General features: G+C 40.0%; 1 protein-coding gene across 1 annotated transcript; it reads right to left on the minus strand.

Annotated features, from left to right (window-relative positions):
- Positions 1–1,251: 1,251 nt before the first annotated feature.
- On the minus strand, positions 1,252–22,694 carry scarf2 (scavenger receptor class F, member 2). The gene is made up of 11 exons (XM_083912696.1): positions 22,085–22,694; positions 19,893–19,951; positions 19,685–19,786; positions 18,581–19,100; positions 17,832–18,050; positions 16,826–16,954; positions 16,431–16,534; positions 14,877–14,991; positions 14,456–14,553; positions 6,377–6,532; positions 1,252–5,004 (listed from the first exon to the last, which is right to left on the minus strand). Exons 1-11 carry the CDS (start codon positions 22,192–22,194, stop codon positions 3,767–3,769), a joined length of 2,850 nt encoding a protein of 949 aa, XP_083768822.1. The 5' UTR covers positions 22,195–22,694; the 3' UTR covers positions 1,252–3,766.
- Positions 22,695–24,495: the final 1,801 nt, after the last annotated feature.

Raw genomic sequence — 24,495 nt, forward strand, 5'->3', positions numbered from 1 at the left:
ACCCTTTTGCTGCGAGGCGACAGTGCTTACCACAACACCACCAGGCCGCAAAATGTTGTACCAATTAATGTAATATTTGTTCAGACATTATGATAAAAAAAGTCTAACTAATGGTGATGCTGGAGGAAAAGTCAAGGGATCACTACATTTATCAGGGCTCATCATCTAGGTACCACAAATGTCTCTACAACATTTCTTGACTATCCATCTCATAGTTCTTGAAATATTTCAGTCTAGACTAAAGTGGTGGACCAACCGTCATTACCATCCCAAGAGATATGACATTAGCGTGGCTCAACAGGCAACACATAGTACTAAATCGGGATGATTCTGTGGTTGATGTGCTCTAGAGCAAACAACTAAAGACAGTCCATGTTGAGCAAGCTTTTCAATAGTTTTTATGTTTTTAGAATGCTCTATAAAGGTCAGATCCACATCCATTTGTCATCAACATCAAGACAAGGCTTAATCAAAATAGTCCAGTCTCTGACAAGTCCAAAAGTGGATCATAAATCAGACTCAAGGTCTGCAGCTCTGAACGATCTTAATACAACTCAACATTTTTGTATGAATTACACATAGTAAGTTGAACACCACGTGAAAAGAGTAGAACGTAAAACAAAGCTGCTTTGCTTTCTGGTTCCAATTACCCATCACATGACCTATCCAATCCATCCATCCTTAAATCCATCCATTCATGCTCCTTCATTGCCTTGCGGCCCAGTCCTGCTATATCCCTCTTCTCCCCGCCAAAAGAGGACACATATGCAGCGCGTGATTAACTCCTTAGCACAGAGTTTCCACTGTTTTTCCCCTCATGAAAGGAGCTGTTGTCCCCCCCATCCTGAAGGAGCCAAATGAACAGTTCCCCGGTTCCCTCAGGCTCTTTGAAGAACCACTGTGACCGAATAATTCTGGCGGACTTCTGCCTCATCCCTGGAACTCAGCAGTCCAGTAGCCCGGAGTCACAGAAAAGGGTCAAATATCAATCAGCATTCAAATGAATCTGTTTGAAGAATACAATAAGATACTTATATAGTACATTGCCCAATACATCCCCATTCCCCATATTATTGATCTAGTTGGTTATACATTGAAATAGTACATTTGAAGAAGATGCCAAGGAGAGGTCGTGTCCCCATGAGAACGAATAGGGTCTAAGTGAATTAGTGTATGATAAGAGCGTAAAGTGATTAAATGAGGATGGATTTTTAAGTTCTGGTTTGACTAGAGCTACATGTATTGCTCTTTTATTCCAAAGTAGTAAATAAGGAAACACCAATTTAATGACCATACACAAATGGAAATCAAAGTTGCTAAAAACAAACCAAAAAGACAAAATATACCTTACAGTTGGTAACGTTTTTGCAGCTTTTCAGGCCCTTTTTTACAAAAATGCACTGTACGCCTAAAAAGAACAGGCACGGGCCTGTCAGATAAAACTTGCCACTTCATAATTACACAATGTTATGATTTTAAGTATATGTAATTGTTGTGGTATCATAGTAGTATTGTACAATCCTTTCTGTATGAGTTAATCTGTTTTATGGTAGGCAATAATAACAACTGGAGGGAACAAGAAGGTTACAGATTTCCGGTGCAGCTATTAATGCCATATAATTACACTCTGCGTCATGCAGTTAAGTGTTACACAACAATAACATCAACAGAGAACAATTACAAAGCCAATGTAAACTTTACAAGATGGAAAGTACTCATACTGTAGGTTTGTTTCAGAGCTCAAAATAAGCAACATTAAAAAAAAAATAGCAAATACAACATGAAAGCCAGTTCATTGACATCAAGGAAAACAGAAGAACTAAAAAGGTCATATAAGCACAGCTTACAAAGATAATAAAAAGTACACAATGTATACAAGTAGAAAATGTTGAAAAAAATAACCAAAGAAATGTGTTGTACCTTGATAAAAACATATAAAACCAAGAAAATCTTTAAAATTAGCTGTGAATGTAAAATATTCAGCCCAACACATACGAATATCACGTTAACATACATACCTATCATCCATTGTTCATAGCTCATGTTTTCAATGCTACTTTTGAAATAATAACTGAAGTAAAAAGCTTTTTTCCTCTGACAAAATTAGTCCAGTTTAAGTATCCCACCGCACCACCTTTTTTCAGTTTTACTTATGTTAGGACTTATGTCAATACTTTTTGGCAACAACATTTGGGCAAACATGGCTTCTTTTGCCTAAACTGATCCACAGTTGAGGCACATTTTAACGCTTGAGGCATGGTACCATTAAGCCTTACAGTCTTACCATAAAATGAATGAAATTGAAGCACCCTACATGAGTCTATTAGCTTAAGATTATATGATCCTTAAGGGATAAAACATCCTTGTCAAGATTTCTTTCCACACAATATCCCGATGGCATAAACATATTCGTATGAAATGGGAGTAGCTCAACTAGCGATATTGACCTAGTTTCTCGACTAAACTGAAAGAGCAGAAATAGACACATGGAAGTCTCCTGCTGTAGTTAGATCAGTAGAGAATACTACCAACAGTCATGACTTTAGCAAAATCTATTGCATCTGTTTTAAAGGGGGTATATTGCCCTGCAGTATATTTTCTTAAATACTGAAACTGCAGATGTTGCTGTATGACAGACAAAAGTATGGGTTTAAAGTGATTCATAAGAATGACATAAAGTGAGGACATAGGATAGCTTGGGATTTCATTTTTGGTTTAGTGGTTTGGCTGACTGAATAAAACGTAGAGTAAGAGCACATTCTGGCAATTTGGTGTTAGACAAAGTATGAAAGAGGTTTAAAACAGCCCTTTTTGCAGAAAGATCAAAGAGATTGTTTGGGTTTCAACATACTATGTCTAACAGAGTTGGACAAAAAGAGAGCGAAGACATGAGACCAACGCTAAAGCCAAGTGAGGAATTAAAGGTGATTTAAAAGGACAGCGGACAATTTACTCTAAAATATAGCTTAACCTGTGTACTTTTGGGTGTCAAATTCAGTTGTTAAAAGAAAAACATCCCTTATAATGTGGTATATCAACCAGAAACTTGCTCTAGTAGCAACACAGATGAGGAAGTAAAAAGGTGCTTTCTTTTCTAAAAAAAAAAAAGAAAAGAAGTGTTGCTCTTAATTGACAATAATTAGGTAGGTCTGCAAAGAATAACCTGGACATAACAAATGAGGAGGGTGGCTTAAGGTATAGTACTTCCTTGCATATTGGTCCACAAACAAAACAAACAAAATAGCTTGAAATCCTCAGAGGATCTAATTTTCTTGTTATTTTTAGTACCCTTAGTACCTTTGGAGAGCGTATGTAAAATATAGCTATCTTTCCGACACCTGCATGGCAAATTACAGTTATGCAACCTCAAAAGCAATCCATATATAAATATAGTGGTGGACATACTGCAGATGAATAGAGATGAATGAACTATGGATTATGTCTGTGCACCACTGTTCTCACAGTTGTGTCCGGCTTAGCCACAGGTTGTGGTGTGAGATTTATACATTGTCATAACACAAAAAAAAAGATTCTTGAAATGAAATACAATTGTGTATAGAGTTCATTATAATGTAACTCACCAACACGACTCAACTGTGCCCTCAATTTAAAAGCATGTCTCACTCTTGACTGTTCCCGGAGTCGCACTTGCACAGAAAATGTTAAAATTCCTTGATTGAAAAAATATGTTGTTCACCTTTCAACAAATCCATTTTAGTCTCTTTGAACTCCATCACAAACTTTGTCCATTTGTCTTTAAAAACAGTTATTTCACTACCTGTGGTGGCATAATGGCTGTCTTTTGCTGGGGTGTTTTACTTTCCGATGTATCCAAAGTACCCTCCTTGCCTTTCTTCCTGGGTGGCTTTTTCATGGGAGTCTTCTTCGGTGTAGCTTCCGACATCAGGTCCCCTACTCTTGAACCGTTTAAGTCCTGCTTCTCCGGGTTCTTGGCTTCAGGGTTGCCGAGGTCGGTGGCAACGGGTGCCATCATCTTCTGGAGGCTGCTTGAGGTGGGTAGCAGGGGCTTGTTGGAACCCTGCTGGCTCAATCCACTGGAAGGGGTCCTCTTGGCTTTCTGTGGAGGTGTTGGCTTCTCCCGGTTTCCCTTTGGTGTGGAGAGACCATTGGTCTTCGTCAGACCTGTTCCCTCATTCCTGTTGATGCTCTGAGTTTTCTCCTTGAGCTGAGCTGCCAGGAGTGTGGCAGCCTCAGAGTTCATATGAGGGTGGATGACCTTGGGGCTCTTGGGTGGCTCCTTGGGGGTCTCCTTTGAATTGTCACCACTCTTCTTCTCAGATGAGGAGCTGTGGAAGTTACTTATCTTCTTGAGGGCATTCTGAACCACACCATTGATATGCTCCATGTGACTGGGACTGCTGTGCTCTTCCCCAGACTTCTTACCTCGCAGAGGTTTGTGTTTGCTGGGGGAGCCATTGACGCCTGCCTCCTTCCCCTCTTGTTTCTTATGTTGCTCACGGCTCTTCTCCCTCATTTTCTGCCGTTCCTCACTCTTGGCTGAGCCATCGCTGGAGCTCCTCTTTTTCTCCTTTGGCACTGCAAGTGCCTTCATTCCCCCATGCCCCTGTTGATCTGGCTGGGGAGACCCTGTAGTATTTCCATGAATCCACGATACTTTGGGCTTAGTGGATGGGTCTGGTGGGCGTGGCTTGGGCTTGCCAGGTGAAGGTGGTGGTTTTCCATTGCGCTTAGCCTCTGGTGTAGGAGTGCCATCTCCATCCTTGCCACTTCCATCATCCTCCTTGGGCTGCTTGGAGAGGCGGGCAATGCGAGCGTAGAGGGCCACAGTAGTGGACTCAGAGCCGCTGGTGGAGCCTTCACTGTCAGAGGACTTGAGCAGGGGCTGCTCACTGCCTTCTGTTTTTGTGATACTGGTGTCTTTCAGGGAGGTGTACTCCCCTGCATCGTCTTCATTAGGGACAGCCTCTGGCCGCTCTGTTGCTGGGCTGGGGCTGCGCTTCTCTTTGCTTTCATTCACAGATTCTGTAGATTAGTGAAAATCAACAGGTATTAGTCAAAGATCAGCTATCCAATATTCAAAAGTACATTTTATTTTTATTTTTTTAAAGTTTAATTTGTAAGCAATAAATTGAAACCATGGCACAAATCAATAATCTTTTGTTAATACAGCCTTTCTTGGTCTCGTTTGACTTCTAGCTTATGAAGACAAATGTTTGCTTGTTTTTTCTCATTTGAATCACAGGTCTAAGGATAGAGGGTGTCATGCTATAGAGACTGTAAAGTCCTTTGAGGTAAATTTGTTATTGTAAGATATATAGATAAAATTGAAAGTACATTCCGAGGCAATCAATCAAAAATGTTTGCAATAGGTGCTCTACTCAAATACTGAAAACAAGTTGGATGAGATTGCCTCCACACAGCTCTCAGCCCATTATGTGAAATGAAGAGCATGCAGATGCACTCTTATGCACATGAGGATCGTCTCTCACAACAAGGCAACAAAAAAAAATAAATTAAAAAGAGGAAGAGTGACATCATTCTCTGCTCAGGACGCTATTACTCGACTATATCTTTACCAAATACCTGTTTGCTGCCATATTAAGGGTCTGAATGTCCTGTACTGTGAGTAAAGTCCCTTTTAAATGTGCAACTTGTCATGTATCTATGAACTTCACAAAAACCATTGTGATTATCTATAAGGAGAATTTTTTTTCTTCCCACGAAAAAAACCCTAACATACATTTTTTTAAAATTGCTATATCTGTACCCCTTGATTTTCTCATCTGTATGCACAAACCTGAATGGTTCCAGTGCAACAGATCCTATCAGTACAACTCTAATTCAAAACCCTTTTGGGAAGTTTACAGCAATAATTTTGTGCCCAAGGCCTTTTATTCAAAATCAATTGTTTCAAAGCCCTTGAACCATTCATGAGAAGAATGAAAAATAAACCAAACAAATGAGAGCACTAAAAACCCATCAATCAATCAGCAAACACTAAAATCCCCCAAAACAAAACCTAACTTGCACTGTCAGGCTTTCAGAATAAAAAAAATGATGGAACGGGTGTTTTCCATCAAACTTCAAGGAGTTAGTCATTGTTTGGATTTGTGCCATGTGCTGACTTGACCATTTCCTGTTTATACTCTCTTCGTTTTCGAAGCAAAACCTGGCTTAGATGGCATATGATAAAGAAACTATCTTCCTTACTGAGATCTACAGAAGTGAATGATTCACCAAACGGTCACATTTGGGATCTTGACTTCTTCAGAAACCTTTGCCTATAAGCATGTGTGTGTATGTGTGAAGGCTCCTACATGCCCAAGACAAATTAGTGATTTATGTGCATCATTCCAGATAACAAAACTGCTTATTTATTCTTACGGTGACTCACCTTCATGGGGCACACAGTAAACTGGCCCCTCGTCTCCGCTCTCAAAGGAAGAGAAAGACTCCTGGGACGACCAGGAGGAGGGGGAGGGCTGCTCTGCCACTGAGGGGGGCTCAATGAAGCTGCAGTTGAAGGTGTTCTCTGGGTCGTGGTGGGCTACTGAGAACAGAAAACAAACCCAGAAGCCAAAAGGTCAGCCAGAGGGTATTATACCGTGTTACAAGAACAACAGTCTGTTCCCACTCACTCTCACATAACTGCTGCAGAGATGTAGAAAGTGTTGATTTAAGTGAGTATGCAGAAAGACAGTTGTTTTTTATTGGTTTTGAGTTAACAAACGCTCCCACATTATGCGTTTTTGAAAGCGAATGTAGATGTTTGAATGCATAAGCTTTTTACTGTTTTTCATATTTTGATGTTGAAAACTGAAGTGATTCAGGTTTTCCCCAGAGTTTTATTTTTGGCAGGGTAAAAGACAAACAAGAAACAGCATTCTGACCTTCATGGAGATAGAAATTCTCAATAAACCCAAGGCTACCAGCGTTGTTGTTGGTGGATCTGCAGCTCCTTGTAGACTCAAACAAATAAATGATTAATTAATTAATGAATTAATACATTTTTTAGGACTATGTAACCTGTTATATTGTTGAATTCTCAATCTATGAGATGCTAAAGTACACATTAATGTAACTCATAAAATTAAATTATAGTGAAAATGAAGCCAAATCCTTAGAAATAAACCAATTTCTTTCAAGAGCAGGTTCAGCATTTTGGAAAATATTGATTGATTGATTGATTGATTGATTGATTGATTGATTGATTGATTGATTAATTGATTGATTGATTCTTTTAATGACCACACAGCCATGCTGGTGGAATTTGATATCAGTACAAATTCAGTGTCTGTTTCTGAAAGTGGGATGAAAATATCAATACCAATCTCATCTCATTCATTACGAAGCTAATAAGTACATGTTCACCTAGCTTAGCATAAAGACTGGAAACAAGGCGAAAGAGCAGGTAGTCTGCATACCTAGCCTGTACACAATGGCCCTCATTTATCAAACGAACGTACGGCAGAAAAACGTGCGTACGACCATTTCCTGGCAAACGTCGGCATTTATCAATTTGGACGTGAGCGGGAGCTACGATCAAAACTCACGTCTGGTCTGAGATTGTGTATGCAAATTTGAGCCTGTGTATTTGCGGTGCAGCAAAATCTGGCTGAAAATAATTAACAAAGCTCAGCTGTCATTAAGCATAAGCAGTCACATATTAAGAACAGATCAAAACAGATTCTTAAAACGAATAATGAAATAAAAATTGTGGTTAGAGCAATTGATTGTACTCATGTGCGTCTGAAGGCACCATCCATGAATGATTACGCATTCATCAATCGCCAAAACTACCACTCGATAAATGTACAGGTGATTTGTGATGCCAAACTATCGCTTTTAAATGTGGTGGCCAGGTGGCCAGGGGGGGCACACGATTCTTTTAAATATCAAAACAGCTCGGCTCCAGCCCCCTGTGACCCCGACATTGAATTAATGAATGAATGTGTTGGCACGCAGCTGCAGCAAGACGCACTGCAGAGCCAAAGTGATCTCCTCGGTAAGTGGCTACCCTACATAAATTGAATTAAATGGTATCAGATGATAAACATTTTGGTATGGTTCTTCTAGGTGACAAAGGTATCCCCTAACAGAATACCTAATAACCCTGCTGGCAAACCCCGCTACAGAGCAAGAGCGCAGGTGTTGTGCCGTATTCAGCACCTCTGCCGTGAAATGCACCCCCTCGCATTATAAGTGATATTCTGGATCAGAAAGCTGTTGTTTCGACCTATAGGAGTAGTTTATATACAGCTAACCCACAACGGTCAGACCATTGGTTACTTACAGTCTTTAAACTATTTTAAGAGTTTAAAATCACAAACTTGGATAATAGCAAACACAAAACAACACTTTTTGTATGTTCTGTGGAAATATACTGCAGCCATAATTACAAAATGAATGAAATGGATCTTTTGAGCAAGTTGAATGTATTTGACTGAGCGTTTCCTAAATATAATCCCATTTTTTCTTGCAATTCATAGGTTCAAAAGTGTGTGCTTTGAATGTGGTTACCTGTATATAAACTACTCCTATAGGTGGAAACAACAGCCTTCTGATCCAGAATATCACCTATAATGCGAGGGGGTGCATTTCAAGGCAGGAGCGCAGGTTCATCAAGGCCCGCTCATTCGTACGCTGAGATTGGTCAGACACGAATGTTTCATAAATCACACGTGGGTCCTGTCATACAACCAATTCTGCGCTCAGATCTGCGCCCGTTTTCACGCAAGATTGATAAATGAGGCCCAGTGAGTGTATTTCCCAAAATGTAACATATTCCTGTATGGAATAGTAATAATTGAGAATCTATCATTACAGCAGCACTAAACAGTTATATCTGGTACAGCAATTGCCAACATTAAACTGTTGCGATGTTAATGTCATTAAGTGAGTCTCTTATTCTGCTCTTCATGTCATCTTCCGCAGAATCCTCTCCCTTAACAATATGTTGGTCAAATCATGTTTCTCTCTCTCTCTCTCTCTGTCTCTCTCTCTGTCTGTCTATCTCTCTCTCTCCCCTCTCTCTCTCTCTCTCTTTCTCTCTCTCTCTCTCTCTCTCTCTCTCTCTCTCTCTTTCTCTCTCTCTCTCTCTCTCTCTCTCTCTCTCTCTCTGTCTCCCCTTCTTCCTCTCCTTCAGACACTGCAGCATTCTGCTGACCCTTCAGTCTCAGCACAGCTGTTTCTGAGAGATACTTGTGGCTGATCTTCACATCTGGCGTGAGTTTGGGATTTAACTGAACTGGGCGTTAACTCAACATGACCGACCACATCAGATGCTCCTGTTTACATGCCTGATGACACATGGGTCCATCAAATTGTTTAGACCAGAGATAAGGTGGAAGAAATCCCCTAACTGTACTAGGACTTTGGCCAGGAACAAATCATAGCTCTTTAACGGTTGCTGTTTAACCTTTACTAAAAAGATGAGCTTTAAGTGATCTGTGGCCAGATTGTTGCAGACTTAGTGATTTCTAGAAACACTACCAGAGAAAAAAACTGCATTTACTATGTATTTCACAGCTTTTACTGTTTCATGTGCATACACTTTTAAAAGGCAACAAAACAAGAAAATCTTAATCTTAAAATCAGTCAAATACATGAAACTATAGCATGATCTGTAAAGAGGTTCCACTCACCATAATGTGTAAACTAAACATGTCTGGTTTATTTTCCATCATGAACCGGTCTGATGTTTATTCTCCTGCTTCCTGTGCCCATCCGTCTGCCTCACACCATGTGACTTTCTGTTGTGCCTTTCTTTCTTTCAACTTGTTTCAAAACTTCCTCAAACAACAACCAGATTTAGTCATGGTCAAATCAGAACAGAACTGGAAGGTTTATGTGTGTATGTGTGTGTGCCACATCTTTTTTTGTGATTTTACAAACATTTCACACGTTTGAACAAAACGATTTTAAAGGACTCTGATATGTTTTTATCCTTGAGGCTGCTGACTTTTATCTAGTTGAACAAATAATAGATTTTAACTGTAAGTTATTCCTCGGCTAGAAGATCTGTTTTAATGTATAAAAAATGAACACTCGTTAGTTGATTCTTAATTAGTACACTGATACAAAAACATTGTTCTGCAGCAAGATGTTCTTACATTTATCGAAAACAAGTCAAAAACCTCTGAAATACATGTTTGACTCTGGAAGTCTTATGTCTTTGTGTTACTGGTAGGGTGGATAATGTCAACACAGGTGCACCATGTTTACAATAAGCATGTACAGATGTGTAGGAAAGAGGGAAAAAGACCAAAGTAACAAACATTTCGATGTGCACTGTAGATTTAGGGGACTTCCATCCCAGGGCACCCATGTATGTGATTATTCAAGGATATCCTGCTTAACGGAATAAAGCTACCCTGCTCTCTCTACATGTGTAGTTAATGCTGAACTGTTAGGGCTACCAAAACAAGTCTAACATGGCAATGATTTTCCGATTTGATTAACTCTAAAAATACCAAATAAATCAGCTTTGTATGGGTGTAATAGATTAATAGTAATGTATACAGAATGCAGCAAAGATATTTACTCAGAGGTGAGGATGACAAAATAGTATTTTGCCCAAATTCAATGAGGAATAAAGGAATAAGGGGGAAAAAAAACTGAATGAAGCAGCCTGGTATGTGCTGTTTTCACTCCTGCTTGTTTGCAGGGTCTTTAGTGGACAGATAGGCTTAGACTCTGGGGGGACTGAGGAATGTAGAGCAGCTAACCTATGTAAAGACTTCAGTTAAGCTAGTCAACAAGCTAACACATGGGTTATTTTGCAACATTGCTTGTACGCAGTGATGAACAACTGCTGCCCTTGAAAGCTGCTCCCTCTAGACTGTGGGTCTAGTGGGGCAGATTGTTCTGCAGACTGGACGCCACTGTGATCCCTCCCTACATGGAGGCCAACGCACAACAGGGTATTATTGACACAGCCCAGCTGCAGAGCTCCGCCACCACAGTTGCTAAAGTGGGGGTGATGTGTTAACGGACCTGAGACAGAGGTAGTCTAAAGGCTAGAGAGCTGGGCTGGGATTAAAAAGGTTGCTAGTTCAAATGTCTGGTCCAGCTGTAGAAATCTGGGCATAGACCGGGGATATTACTTGCCAATAATAAGAAGAAACAATATGTGTCAGCCTGAAATAGCCTGTGTCAAGGTTACAGGAGTGCCTGCAGAGTCTAAAACAAATACAGTGACATCCGACATGGCCAACTCAGAGCCAATCAGTGGTCACATTTAAATTCAAGTTGCCCTTTTCTCCTTCGTTCCATGTTAATAAGGGTGTGAGGAAGTTTTCTTTAGGTATCTCACAACTGCAAGAATGTGAATGTGCATGTTGCTGCAAACACATTTGCAATCCCAGCCAACTTTTCCAAGCATTTGGACACAGAGGATGCAAGGAATCCTGGCCAGACGTGAATCTGTTGGGCGTGGAATGGCTACAAGCAAATGGCCTTAAAGGTGACAGTGTTTTCTTTTTGCTATTTCTCTGAGGCTAACTATGCTAACAGAGGAGTAAATGTTGTCTTCATTCTCTACTTCCCCCCGTTCCTTTTTGAATTTTGTCTTGCCACAGATCCTCGTGTGGATAAATCACAGTTCTGACACGGGATGGGGTAAATTTGACCACTTCCTGTTTCCAGCCCCATTGGGCCCCCTCTGGAATGTGTGTGTGTGCAGGACTGCGTAGCCCCAGTCAGAGTTTGAGTTTCTAAATGTTGGCAGACCACGCTTCTGTGTGTTGCCCAACAGAAAGCAGAGTGGCAAACATTTGGATAGGATAAACCAGGAGGTACTAGAGAGACACATACTAGTTGTAATATATTTGACTGGGTATTGAGGTGTGTTCTTAAGTTTAAGATTAGTACACGGTAGTCTTATGTTTTTGTCTGCAAATGTAGAATTCTTGGCTGTAAACCCCTAAAAATTAGGGGTTTACACAATTAGTATTTGTGTATCTTTCCTTACACCGTATGTGTACACTGATGTGATATGGATCATTTGTTTTAAACAACATTTGGCTTAAATTATGTTGTTCTTTTTATTGTCCTCCACAGAGCTGGGTCTGTCTGACGTTCCTGCCTGTAATAGGGAAGGTTTTGGTTGCTACCGTACTCTACGGAGGAATTGTTGGGTCTATGTAAATCATAAATAAGTCATAGAGTGTTGTCTATACCTAGTCTGTAAAGTGTCCTGAGATAACTTTTGTTATGATTTGGCACTATAAATAAAATTGAATTTAATTTAATTGTCTGGCACATTGCTTTACATGGTCATGCACTTTCCAAACAAGAGTATCAATGTCCCTCACTTTGAAGCCTAAGGCAACTCTGTCCTAGTGTTGTATTTTGACTGAGGCGTTATTGAGACAGATTCTACCTTAAAGAATCAGCTGGATAACTGAGGATGCACGTGGTGCTCAGACATGGAAAAGAAACCAGGTCATCATCTCCTTCCACAGCCCACTGACTTCAGAGTGTTTCATAAGGCTGCTTAAGCTAAAGCAAAGTTGGGAAACTGCTGTGCAACACTTATATATCATATATATTTCCAACCAATCAATCATTTGATCTATAAATGTCAGAAAATCAAATAAGATTCCCATCACTAGTTCCCATAGCCCACAGTGACTCCCACGGCTTGTTTTAACAGACCAACAGTCCAAAGACTCACAATGACAAACGGACCAGAGCAGCAAATAGGACAAGCTGGAGCCAGGGACTATTTGGCTTTTTTTCTTGATAAATTACTTTTAACAATAAATTGATTATGAAAATTGTTTTACATGAACTTCCTGAGTGGACTAATTCATTAGTTGATTAATTGCTTTGGAACTGCAAATGTCGCCTCCATATTCTGTCAATGTTGTTTGCTAAATATGACTAATCGCCTACTTCAATTAGTAAACAAAGACATTTACACAATTATAACCAGTGGGCTCATGTCTACAGTAAGAAGAATATTAGTTGCATTGTGTTTGTATTTGCTTTGACATTGACTTTGTTTGATGTGCATCAGGGTGTATTTGTTCTTCCGCTCTGATTATGTTATTGCTCTTGTTTGTATATGTTTGTTGTGTCTTGTAAGCCCATTCATTACTACTACTACTACTACTACTACTGCCATGTCAGTGAAAATTATCGGAAATTCTGAATAGAAGTTTGTGAAGAACAAAAAAATATTGCGTGTTCTGATATGAAGTACATGACAATGCATTTAACCATTTTCATTAATCTCGGAACCCATCTGCTATTAGTCTGACAACGATTTAGCATCTGGGGGGTCAGATGCTAAAAAGGCCAATATTTTGAGAGTTCTGTATTAGCCAGCGGATATCCAAATAACGGGTATTAGGACCAAGATTTCCTCTTCTTTGCGCCTGTTCTGATTAGCAACTTAAGCTGCGAGCATGAAGTTGGATAAGAGACAATGTCTATACAAACAGATATCTGCATATGGGTGTAGTTTAAAGCGAAGCTAATAAAAGGCTAAATTGTCGTCAATAGCAATAGCAATAGGTTCCGAGATTGCCTTTTTCTCTCCACACAGACTCTTTACCTGCATGCAACTAAAGTCTGCTCAAACACAGTAGTTGCTGTAACAGGGGGAAGATGACTATCTTCTAATACAAACGTTTCATTCTTTAGAGAAATTCAGAAAACTGTGTATTTTTAAACTGTTAAAATTATTTTTGAACCCTGAACAAAACCAGCCATTTTTAACTGTGTGAGGTGAGGTTTAAAAGATCAGCATATCTCCTCTGTCCACTGTAAAAAAAAAAGACTGGGGTCAGAGACAGATCTGTCACAGACCACAAGACCTCTGCATGGAGTAGCTGAGCGTCCACCCAAACAGTGCGGCCTTTGATAGCACGTCACTCACCACCAGCAGGGCCCCCGACAACCACTGGCCTTCTTTTAATAACACAGCCTCCTCCTCAGCCCAAGAAAAATTTTCGAGGGAAAGAAGACGATGGAAACAAGTAAAGAAAACGGGAAGAAAAAAAAGCTCCAGTTTAGGGTTGTAATAATATGAACACATGGTATTTGTGGGTGCCAAGAATAATAAGGGGCTCTAAAACCAGTGCATTCCTTTCAAATGAAACCCCATACTCGCCTGGCAGCCACCATTCACTTTTCAACCCTATTCATCATCTAAGCGGAAGACTAAGGTAGCACTCAGGGAAAATGCTCTCTCTGACTGCCATTTATTGCTGTCATTGTCCCTGCTGTGTTCAGCTGAAGACATATAAAAGCACATAGCACAGCATATAATAGCCAGTTTTCATATCATCTGACTCCTCCATGTCAAAATCTGATTTACTGTGCTAATTTTGCATTGGCTACTAATGAAGCTGCAAGTGATAAGACTTTAGCAGACAGTGTTGTACGAGCACCAGGATGATCACATAAAACACAGAAGCTTCTGGCAGCACTGTAGTGGGATATGAAAAAGAGTTTTGGGGCTTACCGACTACTTTGGGCAGTTTCTGTCGCCTCAGTGGAATACGGGGAAGTTTAGTGCTGATTCGACTGAATCGTCCACACAGGATCCGCTTGGCTTTTTTGCTGTTGGTAGAGTTGTCTTGGTTAGGATTGAAAAGGGATGACGCCATGGAAATCCAACTGAATCATTCAAAAAGGGCATATTAAACCTGGCCCTGTGCCTCTTTTGAGGGCTGCTCACATTGCTACTGACACTGTAATGTCAATATATAAAAGTACTTAAAATACGGTTTAAATGCATTTATTCATTTAACAACCTGGTACCTGTAAAAGTGAGTAGAAATAATATATTTTCCTCTATTTTCATAACCAGGGCAAGCCTCCTACTAGGAACGTGAGCCCCCATCATGGACCATAAGAGGGGATGACACCTATCTGTCACTCACTTGTGGTCGTCTTTGTGTCGACACAGGCAGCAGCAGCACAGAAGCGAGAGGAGGACAATCAGTAAAAAGGAGACCAGGGTTCCAGCCGCAATCACACCCATCCGCTGGTTGGGCTCTGAAAGACCAGATGCAGGATATTCTGGGTGTGCCACATTGATGCAGAAAAACTCTGAATGCCAGTTTCAACAATTATCTTTCTCTGTCATCACTCACTCTAGAGACTGACATTTATAAAATCATTAGGATTAACTTTACAGGTAAATGCAAATGATTCAAGGAAAGGATTAAGCAAAGTTTTAGCTTTGATAATAGAAATAGATCACTGTGTTGTGTTAATGATTGCTTTTCGATATCTGCTTGACATGAAGCATCTCTGAGGAATATTGCAACAGGCTGAAATTCACTACAAAAAATTATTCTTATTCTTATCTCCCTCAAGACAAGAGACCACTTATGCTTTCATTGCCGATTTCCTGCAAGCAACTTCCTCCCATTACCCTCTCTTTACTAAACGCCCCCTCATCATAACTCATCGATAATTTATTAGCACCCATCCCTCTTCAAGTGGGATACACCCCAAAGATAAAAAGTGCTCTATTGCAGAAGCATGGACGGCATTTGGAACTAACAAGGACAGATGACACCGGGAGAGAAACAAACCATCAGTTAAGGGGTAAGTAGCGACAGCCCTCAGGTCTTTACACTGTCACATAAGGCTGAGATGAATTGTTGGGCAGTCTGGGCGTGGCGTGTTGTTGTTGTTCTTTGCTCACATTTGGAAAATGAATGGAAAACCATGTGGCTGGGGGGTAAGGTAAAAGTGACATGGTCGTGTGATATCGCTGACAAATCTGCCGCCGCCTATCATGTCCACTTGCCAAATCCCTGCTATGTTTGTCTTATAAACAACAATATTCTCCCTGCCTGCCTGCTGTCCACTTCTTTCTCTACTCTCTGTCTCCCTCCCAAGTTCTCTTTTTCACTCATATTTTCTCCATCCCCCTCTTTATTTCTTTCTCCTTCCACTCTCTGTCTCTCTCTGTCTGTCTCTCTCTGTCTCTCTCTCTCTCCCTCTCTCTCTCTCTCTCTCTCTCTCTCTCTCTCTCTCTCTCTCTCTCTCTCTCTCTCTCTCTCTCCTCTCTCTCTCTCTCTCTCTTTCTCTCTCGCTGAACAGGAACAGAGCCAACAAACACAACCATAAAAAGGACACCGGTCTGAGTCTGGAAACGCTATCAAGGCCTTTCTACTTGGCTCTCCCACTGCACACTGACCTGAATAGATGTGTTTGTTGGTACTCATTGGTTACAGCCAATTATTAGATATTTTATACACAGGCAACACTAGTGGCATCTGGCTTTTTGGACAAACAGTTCAGAGGGTTATAATTATTTTTGTTATGTGTAGTATTATTAAGAAATAACTGTTGTTTATCTCTGAAAAGGTACATTATTTAGAAAAACACCAGTTTCTGATTAATGCTGTTCACAGAAAACCCTTTAAAAATACCATGAACAAAAAGTATTGTCACTGTTTAAAAAAATTAGATTGTCTTACGGAGATAGCAAGCACCAGACACAGGATCACAGTTCTTGTCATTGCAAGAGCAGGTTTGGTTGCAGTTCACTCCATACTGGCCAGGTTGACAGGTCATATTGCAGCTTGAGTAGAGCCAAAAACAACATCTGTTTAATATTCATTCCAAGCGACAGATGCATGAAATGGGACACAGAGTAAAGAGGAAATGCAGGCAAAATCTTTCCTCTGATGGAAGTTTGTCAAGAGTGTTCTTTATCAATAAAATACGCCTCAAAACACATGCTCGCTCATTCAATTCCCAAGATGTAAAAAATGTGTGACAAAAGTAATAAAATTGCCATCAACCGTTTTCATTGTGTGTTGTAAAGCATAAACATGAGGTTATTTTGGGTATGAGGTGTCTTATGACTTACTAGGTCCCATAAAATCCTGGGTCACACAGGCACTCTCCGGTGACAACATGACAGATGCCGTTAAAACAGTGACTGCAGTTGTTCTCACAGTTCTCGCCATATGTGCCGTTGGGGCAGCGCACCTCGCACCTATCACACACAAAAGGAACGCCATAATTACAGTAATTTTCAAGCTAAGCAGTCACATACATTATCAGATTTTGGAAAATGGTATTACAGTAGCTACTAGTTAAATGCACTGCCACTTAATTCTAATGTTTATATTTGAAATTGACCCCAAAGCAGTTGTATTAATGTACTTTTTATTTAACATGAACACACTGCAGCAGTTAACACAATAAGGTCCAACTCTACAGACTCTAGTGATTATTAAATTACATTTTAATTCAGACAACTTGAGGTCAGGGGTCAAGGGACCTCTTTGAAAACGGCTGTCAGTTTTTCTCTTGCAAAAATGTAGCCTGAATTTGAAGCATTATATAACCTTTCTGACAAGCATTACAAAGTTGATACCAATGGATTCCTTAGGCCTTCTAGTTTCACAAGATACTTAGAAAATATACTTGAATCTATATGAAATTATTCAAATGAAGTTGAATTGATTTTACACATTTCTAAATCCGACTGCCCCACTCCCCCACAACCCCAAAAAACAAAAACAATATTATTACTCTTATTTCGATGCATTATTACAATAATTATTAGCAGCCATACTAATTAAGACAAGAGCATAAATCAGGTCAACATAGCATGTAGTATAAAGAGCGATAAAGTCCATATACATACTTATCTTACTTAAGTTAGATAACAAACATATTTTAACCCAAACCATGATCTAAATCTAACCTAACTAAATAGTTCTGTTTCAATTCGCAACGTTAACCATATGTTTAAAACTGCGACTGTTTTGTGCTACTCTCCAACTGTCAGAGACTATATGTCGTTTTGGGGGACAAAATACCTATATCCTGTAATTTAGTTGAAGATGTGTTGTTCTTTTTCTTACCTGTCCCCAATCAAGCCAGGGTTACAGTGAGAGCACTTGCCCTGAATGGGGTCACAATGGTGACCGTCTTTACAGGTTGGACACACTTCCTGGCAGTTTTCTCCAAAGAAGCCTTTTGAGCATAGCTGGTCACACCGTGTTCCATTCCAGCCTCTGTCACAGGTGATGCAACGTCCTTCTGTCACCTTACAGGGCTGCTGGCCCTTGCAGTGTCCACACCTGTGGTCAACCAAAGAAGACAGAAAAAATTTTCCCATTTATCTTGCTTGCAAAAAATTTCTCCATCTCATCTAAATGTAGTAAAACTGTTTAAGGATCTGAAACTTGATCAAATAAAATTAATAGATTTAAATAGTAGATTTACTAGTTATTTAAAGAGGGAGATTAACAATGTGAGCTCTAACTGTGTTCTTTTTAGTTTATAGCAACTGTATCGTGTGAGAATGTCACAGTCCATGGTTGCTAAAGCACTTAACCTGTATTGCTTTAACATGTTGGCTGATGATTCTGGGATAATGTGAATACCAACTCCCAAATCTCACTTTATTATTGCTCCACTAAGTAACACTGCCAAATAGTTTAAGAGTCATCAACTGCAACATATATCACATCTTATTTCCTATCAAAACCACATAACTGAACCTTAATATGGATCAGACAAGGGAATTGAACATCAGGCATCTGTCAAACTGCATGTTTCCTTTGTTTTTGTATGGTACATTTGCTCTTGGCCAAGATTTTTTTCCCACCTGTTCCTGCAGTTTTGACCATAGAACCCAGCAGGACATGGTTCCCTGCAGAACTTCCCACGGTACCCTGGTGTGCAGGTACATGAGCCGTCCGCCTGGTTGCACTTGCCGTGGATGCACTGGCAATAACGTTCACACCGTGGGCCCCACAGCCTCTCCCGGCATTGGCAACGTCCCGTGAACTGGTCGCATGGTGAATTGTTACAGTTACACTGGATTGCACAATTCCTTCCCGTCCAACCAGGAGTGCACATACATCGCCCTGTCATTGCATCGCAGACAGAGTTGATGCTACAGTAGCAATTGTTGTTGCACTGGGGGCCCCAGACGCCAGGGTGACATGTGCATTTGCCTGTCTCTTGGTCACACTTGCCCTTTTGGCATAAGCAAGCATTCTCGCAGTTAGGTCCCCAACGGTTGTGGTTGCAGGTACACTTGCCGGTCAAGTCATCGCACTGGCCGTTGGGGTAACAATTACATTTCCCCTTGCAGTCTGGGCCCCAGAACTGTGCAGGGCACTCTGTTAAAAGACAGCGCAATAATCAGAAAATGGGAACAAATATTCTGACTAGTCAAAAATTCCTGCTAGTGGCTCAGTGTCCCAATAGCAATACCAACATGTTGATGTTTTGCAGGTACAATGTTTACCATGGTCACCATCTTTGTTTAATATGTCAGCTTAAAATGGTCGTGTCTAGATGGTAGCCCAAGATTTGCAAAACTCTTGCGAGATGGTTGAGGTTTGGCATTGACTTCGAATGGTCATGGTCAGAATAGTCGTCTGGCAGGGAGATAGTTATGGTAAGGCATTGATGGTTAAGAATAGGCATTGACGTCAAATGGTTGAGATTAGGATAGATTGCCGAGCATAAAGTGTAATGTTTCTCAAGAGTTTTCCCAATAATGCTTACCATCTAGACAAGACCACTTTGCACATGCTAATTTCATAGCAGTCTATCCAATACTTGTTGAGATACTTCAGGCTAGAACAAAGTGGTCGACCTACAGACACAGCAACAAGGGAAAATATGTTCTATTCATTTGATCATTGAACACCATAGTTGGGAGGCAAAAGGTAGAAAGGCTGATGAAAAAATCCCTTACTTGTGTCACAGCTAGCTCCAAAGTATCCATGACGACAGCGACATTCATTTGGCCTGACACACACCTCGTTTTCTTTGCAGGTGAAGTTGCCTTCACAGAGAGCTTGAGAGTATAAGAAAAGGCTGTTTTATTCAAATGGCTTGCACATCAAGGTAAATGAAAGATAAACTGATAAACGCCTGCAAAGAAATATCTGTAGGGTACATACGTGTCAGGCATTCATCCCCTATCTGCCCCCATCCACTGCAGCACACTAATCCTGATGATCTGGAAAATAAGTTATAAGATTGAGAATGAGCGGGGGATGATGGGACAACCTGGCCAAAATTAAGTGAAACAAACACATATCAAAGCGTCAGCATCCACACCCAACTTATGCACCTTTGATCTCACAGTTCTTATTGATGTGGATGATGCCAAATTCTGCAAACGTACGAAGGGCATGGTACATGACGCATATGCTTATAACATGGTTGTATAATTATCTGAATATGGGTCATTCCCTTACAGTACATGAACTCAAAAGCTCTTATCCCCTGAATTGCTGTAGTTCATCGGTTTCTTAAGGTTTCATCAGCCTTTGGGGAAATGCGATTATTCAGACACAATATTTTGCAGCCAAGTTTTAGGCTTGTCAGAAAAGGACGGATGCATCTCCTCTTCCTCCCACGCCTGTGACCTCTGCGGGGCCCTTGCAACACGTCAGCTTCCCCTTAAGTGTTTGAAGATGGCAGTTTGGTTTTAGTCAATGAGAAGGGAGCAATGCTGTTTTTTATGCTGCCAAAATAGGCGTGTGGTAAGGATCACTGGTCTGAGCTCTGAATGCTTTCACTTGTCATGGAAAAAAGATGATTTCTAAATGATCCTTTTACCATTGCATGTACATGATATGACACTGGATTCAACTATTTGCAACTTTGCTATTCTAAGCTTTGAGTCAGGTCAACATGTATGGAGATGACCCTTGTTGACCTTTAACTCAAAGTCAATCCCTGTCAGCACTAGAAAGAAAAATTGCATTCATTGTTGTGTAGAATGAATAAGGTGTTGAGAAGCAGCTGCAATCGTGTTTGCCTTTCAATATTGTATAAAGAATGTTTATACTAACTTTATCAAGAAATGCAATAGCCAGCCCTGCTTTATTCAAAAACCCCAAAAATATAAACATAGGATAAAATGGGGAAAAACATGTAAGTGGTGAGTGGAGAGTTCACTGGAATGAATGTTGAATACTGGTAAAAACTATATATACCACACTGACAGGCTATATATTTCTGGTAAATGACAATCTGTTGCCCAGTGAGCAAAAAACATATTTTTAAATGACAGCAAAATGTCAACTTTTGAAGAGCAGCTCTCAGTATGTTCAATTCTGCATGAAAAGATGCAGCATGTGGCTTTTTAGATAAACTATGTTCAGTTTTGCTCCGAAAACATTTACTGCTTTTGTTACACTAAACAAAGTGCACATGATTTCTTATAACCCATCTTTTATGACATATTGGAGAATGAGCCCTGGACTAAATTTGCTGTTTCTTTCCTACTATAATTTTGAAATTCATAGACATCCGTCCAACAAGTTTGGATGCTGCAGTAAGCACTTGTGGAACTGGGTTTGGTTTTTCTTTTACACCAGTCACTCCAGAGCCAGATACCACAGCTATAATCCTAGGGGTCATAAAAAAATGTTGTTTGGATACATTAAGCTTTGAGATAGAGCTTCCTGAATCTTTGTCATCTTTATTCTGAAATATCAACTGTCAACCAAAATATGTTCATTTGATCATTTTATAAACTTCATTAAACTCATCTTTTCTAAAAGTGCATTATCAGCTACAATGTGTTATAAAACGCTGCCACGAATACTGTGAAAGTCGGTAAGAGCGCCCCCAACAGAGCAAAGAAAACACAGATGTACACATCTGTGTAACTGCTTTCTTCAATGGACTCCTCCTACTGCTAGACGGCGGAGTGGGAACACGTTTTATGTAGAAAAGAAAGTGAAATAGGACATCCGAAATCAGTTTACATAAGGATCTTTGATATTAACATAAAAGGAAAAGTTTAAATTATGAAGTCAGTGTTTGATTTCACATACTAAAAGCGACTTTTTGGTTATGATGAGAACCGCTATTCGGCATAAGGCCAACACTGCAAATTGTATTGTGCTCTGGTTTAAAACCCAATTATTATTTAAGCTATTTAGAAAAAAAAAAACTTGAGGAATGAGATTATTCCCACACTTGTTTTAGTGCAATTTCAACTCTGGTCTATTTTAAAGAAAGTCACATCCTGAAACAAGGGAGAACGAGGCAAACAACGTCACAAGAAAAACTTACACTCTGCTTTACATCAACAACGAGTGGAATCAATCTTATTTCCTTCTGCACTGATGCTTACCCAGGCGCTTTGCATACATTCCTGCCTTTGGGGCTGAGTTCTTGGCTGAAACTGGAGCAAAAGAAGAGACAAACCACCGCAACAACAGCAAAAGAGTTCTTCACTTCCATTGTACAAGCAGCAGCATCCTTCTAGACGCAGTTTCCACTCCGTATTTCCCTTCTGCGAAAAGTGATGATGAGGGATTTTCACTGGGTTATTTAACACTCAGATTTGTTTTACGCACATAATCCAGATGTATATGCTTGATGGATATTAGACCCCTGTCCAAAAAGGTGATTTTAAAAACTATCGCAACCACCTACGCCCTCGAGAAACTCAGCAGCAGCAGCAAAAAAAAAAAAGTGACCAGCGACAGCAATCCGAAACGAACAGCTGAAAAAAGTCATTAAACCTCTAGTTGCACATCACAGTATCCTCGACCAACGCCGTTCTCCTGCAGTGCGCCGTTAATTCCATCAAAGTTTCTAAAAGAGGCCATCATGCCGCGCTCGTGGGTCCAGACTAATTATGATACAAAAACAACTTTTCCCCCATCATAATGCCCTCAAGGCGCGTGGAAACGTGGAGATATGATGCTAGCCTTGACAAGAAGGGTTATTAGCTGCCTTTCGCTTGTTCCTCTCTGAGGGGAAGCGCTTAATCCGTAACTTTTGTCCTCTCTTGCGCTCTCAGGAGTGGCAGGAGGGAAATTCCTGATTTGTTACTCTATCTTTGGCTCTGTGCGCCCTGCCTGCGCCACCAAATTTACATAGGCCTATGTTTGCAACAGGGTCTGATTTAATGGCCTTGGTTAAAAAAATGTCTTCTGGCCCAAATTGTCATTTCAACAAACACAAAGTTAATGTTTGCTATTAGGACGAAAATGCATATTGATCTTTTGTGCAATGGAAATTAGCACTATTGACATTAATATCATTAATATTTGCATCTTTTGAGCTTCAGTCAGTAGTCCCATTTAAAATGGCAGATTTGTAGATGATGTTTTGTATAACAGCAACATACCTCATAGCAACACTAATTAGGTAGCTTTTAATTGATGCATGGGGAGAGTGTGTGCCCCGTGTTTGGAGGGTCAGCAGTGTAATTACTACTTAGACAATAGCTCCCCCATCTGTTAACATAAATGAAGTGATTTTGACATATTGCACCTCACTGGATTAATGCAAGGGAGGTCTCTCAACCACGTTGCACTGAAAGCTAAGCAAGAAAGATAACATGCATTTTATTTATTGCATCAGATGCAAAACATCCAGGCCTTTTCTCCAGGAATGGTTGCAAAATGCATGGTGGGGTTTCTTGTTTTATAACAAGAGCATATCTTTTTGTGGAGGGGTCTTTGATGTGGTTCAGGACCTAAGAAAAGTTATTCATTGCACATCAACAAAATGTCACTACCTGTTGTTATTTACTTCTGCTGGCATAATCATTTCGTTGTGTCAACAAAACCCACTGGCAAAATTCAAAACAGAAAACTGACCCCAAATTGTTTGACAGGTATTTTATAAATTGTTTAATGTTACAAAAACACTATGTTATTATGCATGATGCTTTCTTTTGACTTTAATTCATGTTTCCAAAAAAGGTCTTTAAATTATGTTCCAGAGTTAAATTGTCTGTCCTACAATTAGGTATATTTGGATAGAATGGAGTATTTGTCTTGAAATCTAAGATGACAGATAATGTAATTAGGTGCTTATGTGGCCACCATAAAGGCACAATATGTGGCCGATTAACATGAATTTTTTCAACCAATCCCCAAATTAGTCTTTTTCATGTAAGAACAGTTACATGAAAACATGTCAGACATGTCAAAACAATTGTGTAAGGCGTATTTGGATCAGCTAATCTCGTTACAAATAAAAGAACAAAGTTTTACAAAGTTAAACGGGGTTACATAACCTATGTAGCCTACGTAAGGGTGCTCATAATATCCCCTTCCTGAAATTTATAGCCTATCATGTTATTACTATAGACCTGTTAGAAATGCAGCCTACAGTCAGTGTGTTATTAATATTGTAGCCTATGTGTATATTCAATCCAGTCTCTATTCCCAGGTATGTCATTATATAGCCTCATCTATCTATCGGGAAAAGTGGTTGAAGGTGGATGGATTGATCTATCTATCGATTGGCCTAGCTGGGCCTACTGACTAGCAAACAAACAAGCAAAAAAATGTTTATTGTCTATAACGAGGAATACTCAGAGGTACGGCTTGTCAGCAGGCAAGGCAGGCAACTGCTTGGGGGCAATATAATGAAATTAAAAAAGTATATGAAGGAAAAAGTAGTGACTAACTACAGCAGTGATACTGTGGAGAGTTAATGACATTGGAGACCAGCTCTTTTCTTCTGTTTTTACTTATTTTATGTTTAAAGCTATGGTCCAACATTTGGAATATTGGTCATTAT

This window comes from Echiichthys vipera (assembly GCF_963691815.1).
Source record: "Echiichthys vipera genome assembly, chromosome: 4".
NCBI lineage: Eukaryota > Metazoa > Chordata > Actinopteri > Perciformes > Trachinidae > Echiichthys > Echiichthys vipera.